At 37.8% G+C, this 18,985-nt stretch overlaps 1 protein-coding gene across 2 annotated transcripts in view; it reads left to right on the top strand.

Moving 5' to 3' along the window:
- Positions 1 to 18,985, top strand: part of MTFR1 (mitochondrial fission regulator 1) — a 55,225-nt gene that overhangs the window by 13,652 nt on the left and 22,588 nt on the right. The window contains exons 2-4 of one of the 2 annotated variants that reach the window (XM_079795862.1): positions 2,833 to 2,945; positions 7,007 to 7,149; positions 13,754 to 13,852. In XM_079795862.1, coding sequence (XP_079651988.1) covers positions 7,084 to 7,149; positions 13,754 to 13,852 — 165 coding nt within the window. In that variant the 5' untranslated portion in view covers positions 2,833 to 2,945; positions 7,007 to 7,083. The remainder of the gene's footprint in view (positions 1 to 2,832; positions 2,946 to 7,006; positions 7,150 to 13,753; positions 13,853 to 18,985) is intronic. The other variant, XM_079795863.1, reaches the window with a different exon arrangement.

Genomic DNA, 18,985 nt, shown 5'->3' on the forward strand with positions numbered 1-18,985 from the left:
AGTTTCATATCTAAAACACATTAACGTGAAATATTTTTCATCAAATTTTAATTAGCTTGTGTTGTTAGACTTATCTAAACAGATTTTTGTTGAGGGATGTAGCATAGGTCATGACATTCATTTGTGTACTGAAAAAAAAAAAAGGACACATTATATGTCAGATTCTATGCTAGGTGGCAGGAGACTACACCAGTGTACTTAATTTTTGCCAGTAAATTTTACCCATAGGTTCGATATTGTTTCGTAATATGGTAAAGTTTCCTGACTTAAAGTCTCAACTAGACTGATTTTGTAAGTGTAGCAGTGGTCACTAGATTTGAACTTCAAGTTTAATCTCCAGAAAGTAGCTTAGGTTATTTACATAGGTTTGATAACTTTTCATTATGCCAAGTAAGGACTTTTTTTTTTTTTTTTTTTTTTTAAGTTTTCAGGAGTTTTAATGACCAAGTGTAAGGGAAGGGTGAGGAGAACCCATGCTATTATAGTTAGCTTTGGGAATCACATGGTCACTTAGATGGGGGATCTCTTTGACAATGGGGAGTCTGGTCACATCCTTCTCTAGCAGACACACACTGAGTTCAGGGAGACATCCTTCCACACCTGGGTCATCTTCACAGATCCTGGCTGGAGCTGATGGGGAAAAGTGTAACATTACCTGGTACTTATTTTGCAGCACTAAGAAATGCAGATCAAATGGTCGTCCAGCCCAGTCAGTGTGGCTCAGTGGTTGAGCGTTGACCTATGAGCCAGGCAGGATGTTACAGTTCCATTCCCGGTCCAGGCACATTCCCGGATTGTGGACTCGATCCCCAGTATGGTGCATGCAGGAGGCAGCCTATCAATCATTCTCTCTCATAATTGATGTTTCTCTCTCTTCTCCCTTTCTCTCTGAAATCAATAAAAATATATTTTTTTAAAAATGGTTGGCCATCCACAAAGGGCATCTCAGAGTATTTCACCTCTGATTTCTAGTTCCCAACCTGATGGCTATTTACCACCACATAGCTGCCAAAGTATACTGGGAAATGGAAGGCACTGTCTGAGTTATCTTCAGTTCCAGTGTGGAAATCCATCTGCAGTTCTGGGTTTTTGCTGAAAAACAGGGGAGGTTCCCCTTTGATAGCCATTATAGAACAGGACAAGTTTTTGTGTGTTTCTTTGGTATGGACAAGGACAAGTAAAGGACAATTTTTTTTGTTTGTTTTTTGTACGGGACCTTTACCTCTGCCATTGTTGTGTCTTCTGCTGGGCAGCTCTTTCAAATTGTGTTTAGTTGTGTGTGATCTTTACAGTGGCAGATTATGAGTGAGGACATTTTTTTAAAAAATCAAGTAACACTAATCTGTCCCCATATTCTAAAAGGAAAGGCATTTTTATATCAAAAAAGTAGGAAGGACATATTCTCAAATTAAACAGTAACTTTAAATTGAATAAGTTTTTGTTTTTTACTTCATGGTCCTTCTTTTTCTTTTTTTTTGTTTGACACCAGACTGTATACTGTCATTTGGGATGCACTGATAGAAGTGTACCTAATCTCTTACTATTCTGAGAAGAGGAAACTTTATTCTAATAATTTAGCCAACTGAATAATTAAGAATGTCCTATTAATCTTCTTGGACTCTCCTATATAATGGTCATATTCCTCTCTCATTGTGAAGATAATTAGATGACAATTTCCTTGAATAGTTCTCAAATACCTCCTAAAAATAAGCCCCAATGTAGTGTAGATTTTAAAGGTTTTGGCACTCTTATTTTATTGATTTTAGAGAGAGAAAGAGAGAGAAACATCGATCTGTTGCCTCCCATACACATCGTGACTGGGGATCGAACCTACATACCCTGACTGGGAATGGAACCTGTGACCCTTTGGTGTATGGGATGACACTCGACCAATTGAGCCACACCAGCCAGGGCAAATTTTTTGGCATTTTAAATTTAAGGACAATTGTTATTACTGCTAACAGAGTTATTGTGGAACTACACTGATTTAAATAATTATAATTACCTCAAAAACTTGTTGCTTTAGATGTAAGTAGTATTGCAACTTAACCTCTTACCTTTATCTATAATAATAAAAGTGTAATATGCTAATTAGACTGGACAGCCGAATGACCTTCTGGATGTCCTTCCAGATGACCTTCTGGATGAAGCCAGGACTGTGAGGGCCGAGGCAAGCTGCCGCGGCTGTGAGGGCCAAGCCCCTTGCATGAATTTTGTGCATCGGGCCTCTAGTTTTCTTATACTAGTACTGCTTTGTATTTCTGTGGTGCCAGTTGTTACTTCTCTTTCATTTCTGATTTTATTTGATGCCTCTCTTTTGTCCTGTATGAGTTAATCTTGTTTATCTTTTTAAAGAGTCAGCTCTTGGTTGCATTGATCTGTGTGTGTGTGTGTGTGTGTGTGTGTGTGTGTGTGTGTGTGTATTCTGCTTGGTTATTTCTGTTCTGATCTTTATTATTTCCTTCTGCTCACTTTGGGCTTTGTTGTTATTTTTCTAGTCCTTTTAAAGTGTATGGTTAGATTGTTTATTTGAGATTTTATTTTGTTTCTTGAGGTAGGCCTGTAATGCTATGAATTTCCTTCTCAGGATTGCCTTCACTGAGTCCCAGATTTTGGGTTGTGTTTTCATTTTCATTTGTGTCAAGTTATCTTAAAAATCTTTTTAAATTTTTATTGTTATTTTTTTGTTAATCCCCACCCAAGGGTATTTTTCCATTATTTTTAGAGAGAGTGGGAGGGACAGTGTTGAGGGGGGAGAAGAGAGAGACACACAGATAGACAGACTTAAAAAAGACACATCAATTGATTGCCTTCTGCATGTGCTCTCACTAGGCTGGGGATTGAAACCTGCAACCAAGGCACATGCTCTTGACCAGGAATCGAACCCGTGACCCTTTGGTGAGTGGGCTGATGCTCTAACCACTGAGCTACCGGCAGGGCTCAAGGTATCTTTTGATTTCTTCCTTGATCTTATTGTTAACCCATTCATTGTGTAGTGATGTGTTATTTAGCTTCCATGTGGCCTTAATGACACACTAGATCATTATGTGTTTGTGTCTTTTTCAGCTTTTTTCTTGTGGTTGATTTCTAGTTTCATGCCATTTTGGTTGAAGATGCTTGATGTGATTTCAGTCTTCTTAAATTCATTGAGACTTGTTTTGTGTCCTAACCATGTGGTCTAAGCTAAAAAATGTTTCATGTGAACTTGAAAAGAATGTATGTTCTGTTGCTTTGAGGTAAAATGGTCTGAAAATAATGAGTTAAAGCCATCTGATCAAGTGTGTCATTTAAGACCACATTTTCCTTGTTGATTTTCTCTCTGGAAGATCTGTCCATTGATGTTGATGGCTGTTAAAATCCCTTACAATGACTGTATTACTGTTGATCTCTCCCTTTATGTCAGTAAACATTTGCTTAATATATTTAGGTGCTTCTATGTTGGGTGCATAAATGTTTACAAGGGTTATATCCTTTTGTTGGGTTACTCCTTTTGTCATTTTACTAGAGGCCTGGTGCATGAAATTCCTACATGGGTAGGGTCCCTAGGCCTGGCTGGTGATAAGGGCCAATCTGTGAGGCGATCGGGGCACCCGCTTGCACCCATCTTGGCTGGGCACCGCCCGCCCGCCCGCTGATCACCCCGCCAGTTGCCCCACAGTGGTCAGCACATGTCTAACTCCCAGTCAGTCGAACTCCCGCTGGCAGGAAGGCAGTTGGGGGCGACCAGGCTGGCAGGGGGGGGCAATGAGGAGCGACCAGGCCGGCGGGGAGGGGGGGGCAGTTGAGAGTGGCCAGGCCAGCGGGGGGAGGCAGTTGGGGGCGACTAGGCTGGCGGTGGGGGGGCAGTTAGGGGCGACCAGGCCGCCAAGGGGGGGGGCAGTTGGGGGTAATCAGGCCATCAGGCAGATGTGGTTAGGGGTGATCAGGCTGGTGGTGGTGGTGGGGCAGTTAGGGGCAATCAGGCAGGCAGGCAGGTGAGCACTTAGGAGCCAGCGGTCCCGGATTGTGAGAGGGATGTCCGACTGCCGGTTTAGGCCCGATCCCCGGGATCGGGCCTAAACCGGCAGTCGGACATCCCCCGAGGGGTCCCAGATTGGAGAGGGTGCAGGCTGAGCTGAGGGGACCCCCCCCATTCCCTGTGCATGAATTTCGTGCACCGGGCCTCTAGTTTTTTTATAAATGTCTTTTTGTTTGTTTTTATTGATTTTAGAGAGAGAAAGGGAGAGGGAGAGAGAGAAACATCAGTGATGAAAGAGAATCATCGATTGGCTGCCTCCTGCATGCCCCCTACTGGGGATTGAACCATGGCCTTCCAGTTCATGGGTTGATGCTCAACCACTGAGCCACACCAGCCAGGCTATTACTCATAATTTTGATAGTTTTTTTCTTATTCTTAAAGAAGACCCTTTAACATTTTATGTAATACTGGTTTGGTGGTGATGAACTCCTTTACATTTAAAGTAGTAATGAATAGTTATGTAGTTATTGCCATTTTATTAACTGTTTTCTGGTTGTTTTGTTACTCTTCTGTTTCTTTTGCTCTCTTGCACGTTGATGACTTTCTATAATGCTTTGTTTGGATTCCTTTCTCTTTATTTTTTGCATATCTGGTATAGGCTTCTGTTTTGTTGTTACTGTGAAGTTCAGATATACCAAGCTATGTTTTGGCAGTCTATTTTAAATTGATGGTTGCTTAAGTTTGAATGCATTCTTAAAGCACTACATCTATTTACTACCCTCTCATTTGTTTTTGTCATCATATTTTACATATTTTGTGTGTGGGTGTCTGTATCCCTTAATTTATTATTGTATTTACACATGATTATACTACTATTGCCTTTTAACCTTCTTACTAGCTCTATGATTGGTTGATCTACTTTTACTAAGTGTTTGCCTTTATCAGTGAGATTTTTTTCTTTCCGATATTTTCTTTTTTTTAAAAGTTTTGACCTTTTCTTTTTCCCTTAAAGGAGTCCCTTTAACATGCTGGTTTAGTAGTAATAAACTCGTTTAACCTTTGCTTGTCTGGGAAATGATCCCTCTTGGCTGGTGTGGCTCAGTTGTTGAGTGTTGACCTATGAACCAGGAGATCACGGTTCAATTTCAGGTCAGGGCATATGCCCGGGTTGCGGGCTTAATCCCCAGAGGGGGCATGCAGGAGGTAGCTGATCAATGATTCTCTCTCATCATTGATGTTTCTATCTCTCCCTTTCCCTTTCTCTCTGAAGTCAATAAAAGTAAACTTTTAAAAATTCTGAATGATAATCTTGCTGAGTAGAGTATTATTGGGTGTAGGTACTTTCCTTTCATCACTTTGAATATATCTTGCCATTCACTTCTGGTCTGCAAAGTTTCTGTTGATAAATCTGATTTTCTTATGGGGGGCTCCCTTGTTTGTAGCTAGTTGCATTTCTCGTGCTACTTTTCATATTCTCTCTTTAACTTTTGACATTTTAATTATGATGTTGGTGTGGATCTGTTTAGGTTCATCTTGTTTGGGACTGTTTCCTAGACTTGGGTCAATTTTTTTTTTTGCCAGATTAGGCAAGTTTTCCATCTTTTTTTTTTTTTTCTTGAAATAGTGTTTTTTTCTCCCTACTATCCCTCTTCTGCTTCTATGACTCCCCCATGACACTAATGTTGGTGCATTTGATGTTCCAGATGGTCCTTTTTATTTATTTTTTTAATAAATATTTATTGTTCAGATTATTACAATTGTTCCTCTTTTTCCCCCCCAAAGCTCCCCTCCACCCGGTTCCACCCCACCCTCTGCCCTTACCCGCCCCCGCCCCCCCCCCCCCCACTGTCCTCATCCATAGGTGTACGATTTTTGTCCAGTCTCTTCCCGCACCCCCCACACTCCTTTCCCCCCAAGAATTGTCAGTCCACTCCCTTTCTATGCCCCTGATTCTATTATATTCACCAGTTATTCTGTTCATCAGATTTTTTATTCACTTGATTTTTAGATTCACTTGTTGATAGATGTGTATTTGTTCATAATTTTTATCTTTACCTTTTTCTTACTCTTCCTCTTCTTAAAGAATACCTTTCAGCATTTCATATAATATTGGTTTGGTGGTGATGAACTCCTTTAGCTTTTTCTTACCTGTGAAGCTCTTTATCTGATCTTCAATTCTGAATAATAGCTTTGCTGGGTAGAGTAATCTTGCTTGTAGGTTCTTGCTATTCATCACTTTGAATATTTCTTGCCACTCCCATCTGGCCTGCATAGTTTCTGTTGAGAAATCAGCTGACAATCACATGGGTGCTCCCTTGTAGGTAACTAACTGTTTTTCTCTTGCTGCTTTTAAGATTCTCTCTTTGTCTTTTGCTCTTGGCATTTTAATTATGATGTGTCTTGGTGTAGTCCTCTTTGGATTCCTTTTGTTTGGGGTTCTGTGCGCTTCCTGGACTTGTAAGTCTATTTCTTTCACCAGGTGGGGGAAGTTTTCTGTCATTATTTCTTCCAATAGGTTTTCAGTATCTTGCTTGCTCTCTTCTTTTGGCACCCCCATAATTCTGATGTTGGTACGCTTGAGGTTGTCCCAGAGGCTTCTTACACTATCTTCATATTTTTGGATTCAAGAGCCAGCGAGACAAAAGTGGGACCTGGTAGATTCTGTTCTGTCAGGGGTGGCAGTAGGAGTGGTGTCTTCCCAGGACCAATTCTGTTGCAGTTTTTTATGTCTTTCCTGGTTTTGTAGCCTGTAAGTCAGGTTCTGGTAAGATTGTTATTTACTAGATATATTTTCATAAATATATTTTCTACTTAAATTAGCCATAAGTAGGTTTTTGTTGCTTCTAAGAACCCTGACTGGAAAAAAAATACTTTAAAAAATTGTACCATTAGTTTACTCAAAGTTGATTATAAGCAGTATTGGTTTTCTCTTAAGTAAATTTAGATACAGTTTAAAATGTTTTAGACTAGACTTATTTTGTGAGACATGTTGCAGATGGTAAAGATTCTTAATACTTTCATTTTAATATTTGTATTTTAAAATTCTAGTGTTTTTTATGGACCATGCGCTGCTATGTACGCCTGAAGTACTTGAAATGCAAATCTGGAGACACTTTGCCATCTAAATGCTTGGCTGGATTAAGCGCCTAATTAGGATGGTTTTTCAACAGGTTGGAGTAAACATGCAATCGGTGAGTGCTCAAAATTCATTTTTAAAATCCAGACAAGATTTTTTTCTGAGAAAGTGAAATGAATCTATATATGACCAACAATTCAATATGTTTATGAACTATTTAATTTGCTTGCTGTTTAAATGATATAAGGAAATTTTTACCTAGCATCCTAAGTGAGGGAGTAACTTTCTGGGTTACATTGAAAACTTACTAGTATTCATTTGATTGTTAAAAGCAATGTATTTGTTATTAGGGAAGAAAAGGGTTAAGTATATGTAGGAGTCATTGAATGAAATATGTTTGACTAACACATAACTCAGTGTTGTGGAATTATTAATATTTAATGCTATATAATGTGGTTTATCACATAACTATTTAAAGTAAAAGGTAACTCATGTTTCCTATAATATTACAACTATAAACATGAAAAAAAAACTAGTATAATATGGTTATTCTCTGCTAAAGATGGGTTCCATTTTTTCAAGGTAAATCTCAGAACTTGAATGCTTTTTCTTTATTGTATTTATATAAAAATACTCTGTTTCTTCATCTATGTGTTTAAGGTTAGCTAGAGAATTCTGTTTTACTGCTATTTGTATTTTTTTCCCTTAATATAGTTAATACTTTTATTTAAAAATCATGAGATTTAAAAAAATATATTTTCAACATTATAATAGTGTATCTCTAAATATCCATTCAAAATATTCCCAGATTTGGCACAAATTGGTCACTTGTTCTTGTCTCTGTACATTTTTTTAAACCAGGTCTCTTCAGAAAAAATGATATTTAATGCTTAAATTTGAAAAATGTTCTTAATGTTTTAGGATGACCAGAGTTGTTACTATTATTTTTTAAATCATTTGACCTATAAAATAAAAATTGAGCCCGGCTGGTGTGGTTCAGTGATTGAGCTTTGACCTATGAACTAGGAGGTCACAGTTTGATTCCCAGTCAGGGCACATTCCTGGATTTTGGGCTTGATCCTCAGTGGAGGGCTTGTGGGAGGCAGCCAATCAATGATTCTCTCTCATCATTGGTATTTCTCTCTCTCTTCCTCTCTCTTCTCTGAAGTCAATAAAAATATATTAAAAATAATAAAAATTATAATTCAGAGATTATCATACATTGTTAGGCAACATATGATGTAACTAATAGTCCCTTTCATGGGGACCATTAATGGAAATGAAACTGCCTGTATGTTTTAACACTAAAGCTGATGATTTTCATTTAGGTCATTAAAATGTTACCTGACTAATAAGTGGCAGAGCTGTAATATGAACCCAATTCTGATTCTAAAATCCTTCCTCATTTTAGTTACCTTGTATAATAGAAGGGGAAGAAGACTTAATATTTATTAAAGACATATTATATATAAAATAGAGGCCCGGTGAATGAAATTTGTGCATGGGGGAGAGGGGGTGTCCTTCAGCCCAGCCTGCACCCTCTCTAATCTGGGACCCCTCGAGGGATGTCCGACTGCCCGTTTAGGCCCGATCCCAGTAGGATCGGGCCTAAACGGGCAGTAGAACATCCCTCTCACAATCCAGGACTGCTGGCTCCCAACTGCTCGCCTGCCTGCATTCCTGATTACCCCTAACCACTTTTGCCTGCCAGCCTGATCACCCCCTAACCACTCCCCTGCCAGCCTGATTGATGCCTAACTGCTCCCCTGCCAGCCTGTTTGCCCCTAACTGCCCTCCCCTACAGGTCTGTTCACCCCTAACTGCCCTCCCCTGCAGGCCTGGTCCCCCCCAACTGCTCTCCCCTGCTGGCCTGATTGCCCACAACTGCCCTCCATTGCAGGCCTGGTCCCTCCCAACTGCCCTCCCTTGCTGGCCATCTTGTGGCAGCCATCTTGTGTCCACATGGGGGCAGCCATCTCGTGTGTTGGAGTGATGGCCAATTTGCATATTACTCTTTTATTAGATAGGAAAAGGCCTGGTGCACGGGTGGGGGCCAGCTAGTTTGCCCTGAAGGGTGTCCCGGATCAGGGTAGGGGTTCCCTTGGGGCGTGGGGCGGCCTGGGCGAGGGTCCTGTGGTGGTTTGCAGGCCGGCTATGCCCCCTGGCGACCCAAGTGGAGGCCCTGGTATCTGGGATTTATTTATCTTCTATAATTGAAACTTTGTAGCCTTGAGTGGAGGCCTAGGCCAGCCAGGGTGTGCGGAAAGCTTGGCTTCCTCCATCGCCGGGGGCAACTCAAGCCTCCTGCTCTCTTCAGCTCCGTGGCTGCTGCCATTTTTGTTGGGATTTATTTATCTTCTATAATTGAAACTTTGTAGCCTTAAGCAGAGGCCAAGGCAGGCCAGGGCAGGCGGAAAGCTTGGCTTCCTCCATTGCTGGGGAAACCCAAGCCTCCTGCTCTCTCCGTGGCCACAGCCATCTTGGTTGTATTAATTTGCATACTCGCTCTTGATCGGCTGGTGGGCGTGGCTTGTGGGTGTAGCGGAGTGATGGTTAATTTGCATATTATTCTTTTATTAGATAGGCTATCTTAAATCGTTTAATACTCATAGACTCGTGAAGTGGATATTGTCCCCATTTTATAGATGATGAAATGGAAGCATAGAGGGAACAATAATTTGCCCAGCTTTATACCAGCAATAAGTGATAGAGCCCACTTTTTTATTGAATTTATTGGGGGGTGACATTGGATTATAAAATTATTTACATTTATTTTTCTAATAGAGCGTACTTTGAAAGCCAGGCCTATATGCTGCCAAGACCTTCACTACCTTCCGTTTGCCTCAAAATTTGTTTGAATTTAAAATCATATATTCACACCTTTCCACACTTTCTTCTCAGTCTGTTATATTTATGTCCTTAAGCAAAAATACTTTTAAAATAGAGACCTAAAGAATAATATGGAGTTAATGTGATTTTGATTAATCTCAGTATTTTATGTTGAAAAGAGTTATAGCAAATATCTAATTTGTATTAGAAATATGTATATTTCCAGTAATACTTAAAAATTGTACCCTTGTTTTCTTTTATTCTTTGGAAGATGAATGTAGCTAGAAGTTCAGAGTAAGGAAGAAAACTGAAGGAAATGTTACCTTCACTTGAGAATTTTGAAATTGTTAGAAGAGTTTCATCTTTCTCTCTACCCACCTCTCCTCAGCACACACTTTTAATTTTCTCTTGGCTTTCTTGGAATTAAGAATTTTCACTTGTTTGGTCCTAGACTCCCTGAAAATTTTATAATGGCATTGACATTCTTCCCAGTAAAATGTTGTATATGCACACTATTTTGCATGTAATTTCAGGGATATGTGAGCCCCAGAAGTAAGAACCCTTGTATTAATGTTATATATAAATGGTATATATTGAACGCCGCTGGTGTGGCTCAGTGGTTGAGCATACACCTAGGAACCAGGAAGTCATAGTTTGATTCCCAGTCAGGGCACATGCCCGGATTGTGGGCTCAATCCCAATTGGGGTGCATGCAGGAGGCAGCTGATCAATGATTCTCTCTCACCATTGATGTTTCTTTCTATCTCTCTCTCTCCCCTCTCCCTTGCTCTCTGAAATCAATAAAAATATATTTTAAAAAATGGTATATATTGAGAAAAATATCTTAGTTTAGAATTAAATTTATACTTTTTCCTGCTAAATGGTGTGTCTCAAATAATAGTGGAAATTAAACCAGTTTATAACAAATGAATTACCACATAAAACTTGAGTGCAGTCATTATGATGAGACACATGACAGCTTCAGATTCTAGCTTCACACTTCAACACATCTACAATAGCATTTCACAATGTTAAAATACCAAATTGCTTTCCTGTGTCCTTCTCCTTGCTGTCATCACTTTCAACACTGTTGCTAAATGTTATGGACTGCCATTACTAGACACAGACATGCAAACACACACACAGAAATTCATTATTTGATTACTTTTCAGTAGTTCTTATAAATTATTAATTAATTGCTTCTTAATGGGATTGAATTCTTATTAATGACATTGATTTGTCTAGTAATGACAGTTTTCTCCCTGCCCTTTCTCTTACATTTGAAAAAATAGTAATGACAGTTTATCTTTAGAGAAAGTCTTTCCTTCTCCAAACAAGTATACTGACAAGACAGTTCAGCCACTGTTAGGGTAGGAGATGCACTCCTATACAGCCTCCCAGGATACAGATGGTGACTTTTCAATACCATCTGTTCGTTATCTCTTCATAGCCATTTACAATTTCTCCCCCTCCGTGAAAGCTGAAAAGGAAAAAATGAAAGCCTAGTTTTAGAGTTCCTAGAAGTTAACTGCTCACTTTTTTCCTATAATCCGGGAAAGGTTATGGCTCTTCTCCTTTTTAAATATTCCAGTCATTAGCTTACATAGTCACTTTATATTTCTTAGTGCTAACTGCTATGCAATTCACAAGTAACAGGAGAACAACATTTTGTTAAGTCTACTTTGTATACTTGAAAAAATAATGACATAAAGCAATCTTTTACTTCCTTTACCTTTGTACTAGTATAAACCTAAATAGTCTACTTATTCCTTATAAGTAAAAGCTCAGTCTTTTTTCACCTTCTCTTGTAGAAGCCGCTGGTATTTTTTTTTCCCTTTGATATTAAGCAGATAGGAAGGTAATAGTAGTTGAAACAGTCCTGAAGCATGCCATAGCAAGGAATGCTAAAAGCTGGCAGAAATATTAGTTCCTGACCGTGGCAAATCCTTTCTAAAATTTTCCTTGTTAGCTTTTGTCCTCTTCATCTCCAGTTAAGATCTTTGCTTACTGGAGGGACAAGAGATTTGCTTTAGACTCTATGTAGTTGTCATATTGTGATGCACAGTGTTCTACAATTCCTATATCATAGAATTTTGATTTGTGACTAAATAAAAGACTTGAGAAGAGAAATGACTGAAAGGTATATATACTATTGCCCTATGGATTTATTTTTAAAAGATCAAGACCTATGAACAAATATAAGGTAAAGAGTTTTCTTAAATACTGTTTTAGAATTACTTGCCCATGTTTTTATTTTTTCTTAACCTTGTAAAACTGCAGTTGCTTCTCATTGTCCTTTAGTGAGATATTTTTTCTTCTCTTAGTCCTTGTGTGTTATTGGTAGTAGTCCTGTGATAATCCCCTAAATGAACATTGGTAGGCATAATTTGAGTTCCTGAACTACAGGTAATTTTTTTCTAAGCATCAGGGTAACTTTGCCTTATATTCTTTGTTTAATATTAATATTTCAATATTGATGTCTTATTTTTCTACTGACCAATTTTTCAATCTGTACCATCTTTTAAATTTATATTTCCAAAGCAAGAGTTATAGTTTTCATTGGTTATAGTAGCTAGTTGTAGGTTACAGGACCTCTCCCAGGTGAAACTTTGAACATCATGAGGAGAATCACATAACAGCTGAGGCAGATGCCAGAAGTATCATATACTGTATATTACCCCTTGATCCTCACTTTAACTCACACTGTTATCCCTAAATTGGACTTGGTTGATAAAATCTAAGAAGTCAGATTTCTTCTATGCTTGTTTTGATTTGTGCATACTTTTAGAATGCTGTAAAGGTCTACTTTGGGTTATATATTGGAGGCACCACTGTTTGCAATAACATTTATTGCTTGGTCATACTGTTTATATTAGAGTAATTTCATTCTTTAAATTAGAATATCCATGGAGTGACTTTAAAAAGGGATCGGTGTCCATTGCTTAAAATACATTTCAGCTGATTTGGTACTATTTATTTAATTTTAGGATATAATTGAATATTAAAGTTTAATGAATGAAATATAATCATATCAATCTCATTCTTTTCTTTTTAAATTGCTTTTAATAGCATACTACCTCTCTTTACCTCTTCTTCTGTCTAGGCTCTCAAGTGTAGCACTCAAAACAGATGGATAGTTTTTTTCTTTAAGGAAAGATCATATACGTGGGGAGAAGTTTCAAGGTACAATTTGTAATGATTTAACATTCTACATGTGTGTTTTTTTGTTTGCTTTTTGCTTTGGGGGTTTGTTTTTGTTTTTACTTTAAGGGTAGCACAACATCCTCTGTGTATTATGATTTCGTCTGGGAAAATTTTGCTCATTTAGGATTACCACTAGCCCATTTAGTACCTTTTTGTAAATTAGGAAAAGGATCCTTTCCCCTGGGAACAAGACTTCACAAGAAAATGTATTGCAACTGGATTTTGGCCCCTGCTCACCCTTGGCCAAGTGTTTTTGTGTAGCAAACAAAATGCATTACCTTGCATGGTACAAATTCATATTCTTTTTTTTTTTCAAATTCATATTCTGAACTTTGTACTGATTTGGATTTGTTTTGAAAAGTCATTATAGATAAAGTAGCTCATAGTTTTAAAAAATGTATGTGTATGTAAAATTAGGAAACTAAAAGTATAGCAGAAGAGGTAAAATAGTGTTTGCAGAACAGTATGAAAATAAATGACGTTTTTACTTCAAATGAAGTATTATTTTACAATTTTTTTTCAAATTGAGAAGTATTAGTTTCTATTTCCCATAACATTTAGACATTCTGATTCTATAATTAATGCGTCAGCATGTTATGCAATTAATTGTTTAGGGCTTTGTGTTAACAGTATTATAAGTCATGTAATTAAATGTTTGTGTTTTTTTCTTTTTTCTGTTTACTCAGGTACTTTGGTCTGGGAAGCCATATGGTTCATCTCGAAGTATTGTACGGAAAATTGGTACTAATTTATCTCTGATCCAGTGTCCCAGAGTTCAGTTTCAGGTACTATATATTTAAAAATTTTTGTATTAGTGTTTGTATTAGGAACATACGTAAATAGGCAAAATAGCTTTACTAGTATTTGTTAAACTTTTCCCCCATCAATGCTACTATCAATAAAATAAAAGAGAACTTTTATCAATCATAGTAAAGTCTTTCTAATCTTAGTTCCTCTGAGAAGTGATTATTCAAGATCTTTAAGACATTTACCCTTCTTAAGAATACATATGTGAGGATTTAGAAACACATAAGAAACCAAGCAGTTGTTACTTCCCAGGTGACCTCGAAGGTAGGCCTTATATTACTTTAGGAGATTCGGGTTCCACCATTATTTTCTTTAGTTATTACACCTTCCTCTTTGGATAGCCACTCTGTCACTCTTGTTTATTTTTAGATGTCTCTGTGCATGCCTTTTAAGTTGCTTTCCCCATCCTTTGTTTAAAGCTTAGCATTAATTTTGGGAAGTATTGCCTTGGCAACAACTGTGTTAAGACAGAGGTAATTGTGGTTCTCTGAATGAGGTAATAGTCGAACACTGATTTAGGAATACTTTTGAATGGTCAGGTCTTAGTCTCTTTTAGCACCAAATCAGGGGCAGCTCCACTCTTTGCTTGCAGGTAAATTGCTATTTTCTTGATTTGGGCTTTTGTTCCTTATTGCTGGTATAGTGTTAGACATGCTTTGTTCTTGTTTTTCATTAATTTCACACAAGAGTTATACACAAAACCTTTTAGTTCAACATTTAAGAATATAAAGTTCAGATATCTATACCAATTTAAAATAATAGATTGGCATATAAAATGCAGAAGATAAATTTAACTCATCGTTCAAAAGTGTCCCTATGAGCTTATATGATATTATGTCATACTCATAAATCACTCTTCCTGGTAGATAGTAGTAAAACACACACATAAAAACCTGTTCCTAAGTAAGTGGTAGCAATTAGTGTTCAGTTTGACTAACAGGTTGCTCATTGTTGTGCTATAGTCCTGCTTACAAATTGACTGGCAAAACCTTTGTGTATCAGTCTAGAAACTGACAGCTTAGAAATTTTTAATAAGTAATTTTGATCAAACAATAGGCTTTAAAAAATAATAATCAAAATGGAGAAATCTGTGATAGTGAATCTCTCCAGCATAATTTCTGAGAATTCAGTTCATTTAACTTCCTTCAAATAACTATTGTTTTAACTAAGGCTTGTTAATTTTTTTTCTGATTTGCTCAGTTCCATTCAGTTTTTCTTTTTACATATTTATCTACTTAAACCAGTGGCAGAAGACCTTGCTTCAATAGTTGTGTTCATGTAGCTAGAGATATGTAACAGGACATGGGGATAATCTAGCATTTTCTGGTAGCAAGCAACCCAAATCCTCCTTGACAGTCAGTAGGCTGAAGTACTAGAACCAAGTACATTTCCTGGGAAGGAAATAACACTTTCTCAGTCACTGAAAAGGGTATGAGTAGAATAAAACTGTTAGATTTAGTACAGGAGCTGCATTTGAAAAGAGATGGATTAACATAAGGAGAGGAGTAAAGTAAGAGAAATATTGGTCACTTGAGAATGTAGTGGAAGACATTTGTTTATACTGAGACTTTTACTTCCAGGCAGTTTTGTTGCATACTGAGTCTTTTCAAATTAAACATCAATATTAAAGTGGGTATTTTATCTGCTACTTACTTATTATAAATATGCTGTTTTTACTCTGTATTTTCTGTTTTTTTAATACATCTATCAGAAATATTAAAAATATAGAGTATTCAAAATATAAAGGATGCAATTTAGAGTAATACAATTGAAAATGCATTTTTGCTATTTTTCTGGCTCATTCAGGGGGCTTGATTGATGTGGAATGTATTTGAACTGTCTAGAAGTCCAACATGAGTAAATACTACTATAGAAAGTGTGGAATTGGGGAGTCACAGTTGGACCCAGGCATACTGTTTCTTACTTCCTAGGTTATTTTGAGAGAGACATACACATTTTCCTCCCTCTTGTTGCTCTTCTCCCTTTTCCTGTTCACCTCCAGACCCCCTCACTCCCATTCTTGGTGTGTCATGAATAGAAAGCATCAATATTCAAACATTAGTGGCTGAGTCTTGTCTAGAATATTTGAGTGCTACATACTTCAGATTAGTGTTCTTTATACAGGTACACTTCTTGGCCTAACTGGTGTCACTGTATGTCATCATTTTAAAATATAGAATTTATGTTTTCAGTTTTTCTTACTATGGTAGGAATTGGCTAAAAAAAAAAAAAAGGAATAACTAAGTCTAAGAAAAAAGCTAGAGATTAGTATTTTACTGTGTTCATTTTAAGAATACATATTTTGTATTTGGCTATAAACAAATGGTGGTAAAATAGACTGAATCTATTTACTATTACATTCTTTTCTTTTTTTTAAAAAAATATTTCTTTATTGATTTCAGAGAGGAAGGGAGAAGGAGAGAGAGATAGGAATATCAATGATGAGAGAGAATCATTGATCAGCTGCCTCCTGCACGACCCCCACTGGGGATTGAGCCCGCAACCCAGGCATATGCCCTTGGCCGGAATCGAACCTGGGACCCTTGAGTCGGCAGGCTGACGCTCTATCCATTGAGCCAAGTCGGCTAGGGCTACTATTACATTCTTTTTGGCAAGAAACTGAGAGCATCCTCGTACCAGTGTGTTTTTTTATGAAGAGTCACATGCGGACAAAATAAATTTTTTAAATATTTCATTCTAAGTATTTTGAACATGCTTTGTATATTTCCTTTTTTTATTTTATTAAATGAATCAATTTCCTTAGTGAAGTTTTACATTGTCAGAATATTTTAAATTATCTGAAGTTACTTCAGTAAAATATTTCAAATATAATTGGATTTTAGATTATTTAAATTGCATAAAATGTTCATTAAACTGCTTAAAATAGTAAAAATACAATACTATTGCTGAGTTTTTGCTCTGAATGAAATGCTTTTCCACACTTTCTGAAAGGAATTTGAATACTTATAAATCAGTAAGCACTAACTTTAATTTAAAATTTTACAATGCCCTTGATTTAAAAATAAATTATATTCCTTTCACTGTTGTTTTTTTCCCTCCCCCACTACTAACAATAGCCATGGTAGGACAGGACCTTGCTGGAGCCTTCAGTAAGTGGCTTTTTCTTTTTCAAACTTCCCATCAGTCATCCATGCATGTCAGTAATGGCATCTAAATCATATTTCAAAAATTCCATATTGTCAGTTCCCTTGCCTGCACTGACTTCACCTTAACTGGTATTTGACTAATTGAGTTGTCCTTCCTATTCCATGCTTATGTTACTCAGTGCACATTTCAGCAACAACTGAAATGGCCTTTTTTTTTTTTTTTGTCTTTGCAAGTTGTTAATCTGTCTGAATAGAAGCAATAACCATGTACCACAGGGACCAACCAGTGGATGATGGGGTTTATCAGCTCAGTAGGCTTATAAAGTACATATATGTTTAATGACGTATTTTAACACAACTCTAAAAATTGTGTCTTGTGGCAGTATTTGTAATTATTGTTTTGGTCAGGTTATATCTATTACTAAGTGTATTAAAGCCAGCCTTCAGCCCTGGCTGATGTGGCTCAGTTGGTTGGAGTGTCATCCCATACACCGAAAGGTCACAGATTCGATACCCGGTCAGGGCACTTACCTAGGTTGTATGTTTGGTCCTCAGTTGGGGCACATGGGAGAAGCAACCAATCGATATTTCCCTCCCTCCCTCCCTCCCTCCCTCCCTCCCTCCCTCCCTCCCTCCCTCCCTCCCTTCCTCCCTTCTTTCCTCCTTCCCTCCTTCTCGCCCCCTTTTTCCCTTCCTCACTTCCACTCTTCCTCTCTCTAAAATTAATAAACATATCCTCGGATAAGGATTAAAAACAAAACAAAAAGAATTCCCCCAAAACCCAGCCATCTGTGTATCTTAAAGTAATTATACGTATTTTACATTAGATCTCTAACGATTTCATTTTACCACTATAATTTCATGTTACCACTCATAATAATATAACTATACGAGGAAATAACCATTTCCAACAATCAGTACACTCTCGTGTGATACCCTGATCATTTCATTAATGGAACAATGACATATTTTTCACAGTTTGAATGACCACAGAGATAGATAATTTTGTATGATCATTTGCACTGTGGCAAACTTAACATTGTTTCATTCATGAAAAACTCACATCTAACAGAATATATTAATAAAGTGGTTTAAAAGAAATACTTTGTTTATAAGCAATAACTTTATTATAGAGATATATCAGTAGAAAATCCTCTCAAATTGGAGAATCATACAACTTAGAGTCAGATTAAATGAACATTTTAAGAAAGCAAAAACTACTTTTATCATTTTCATGGTTCATTTTGCAAAATAGGTTTCATTATTTAAAAAAAATCAAAACCTGTTACAATAACTATTTCAGGTGTTTTTTTAAATTTCTTTATTGATTAAGATGTTACATGTGTCCTTATTCCCCCAACTATTTCAGTTTTAAAAATTAAACTATTGTACATCCATATATGATTAAACTATTGGATTAAAATTATCTATATACTAGAGGCCCGGTGCACGAAATCCGTGCACCTGGGGGGGGGGTGTCCCTCAGCCCAGCCTGCACCCTCTCCAGTCTGGGACCCCTTGAGGGATGTCCAACTGCCTGTTTAGATTGGGCCTAAACGGGCAGTCGGACATCCCTCTCACAATCCAGGACTGCTGGCTCCCAACTGCTCGCCTGCCTGCCTTCCTGATTGCCCCTAACCACTTCTGCCTGCCAGCCTGATCACCCCCTAACCACTCCCCTGCCAGCCTGATTGATGCCTAACTGCTCCCCTGCCAGCCTGTTTGCCCCCAACTTCCCTCCTCTGCCGGCCTTGTCACCCCTAACTGCCCTCCCCTGCAGGCCATCTTGTGGTGGCCATCTTGTGTCCACATGGGGGCAGGATCTTTGACCACATGGGGGCAGCCATCTTGTGTTGGAGTGATGGTCAATCTGCATATTACTCTTTTATTAGATAGGATAGAGGCCTGGTGCATGGGTGGGGGCCAGCTGGTTTGCCCTGAAGGGTGTCCCGGATCAGGGTAGGGGTTCCCTTGGGGCATGGGGCAGCCTGGGCGAGGGTCCTA

Source organism: Cnephaeus nilssonii, assembly GCF_951640355.1.
Source record: "Cnephaeus nilssonii genome assembly, chromosome: 18".
NCBI classification, from domain to species: domain Eukaryota; kingdom Metazoa; phylum Chordata; class Mammalia; order Chiroptera; family Vespertilionidae; genus Cnephaeus; species Cnephaeus nilssonii.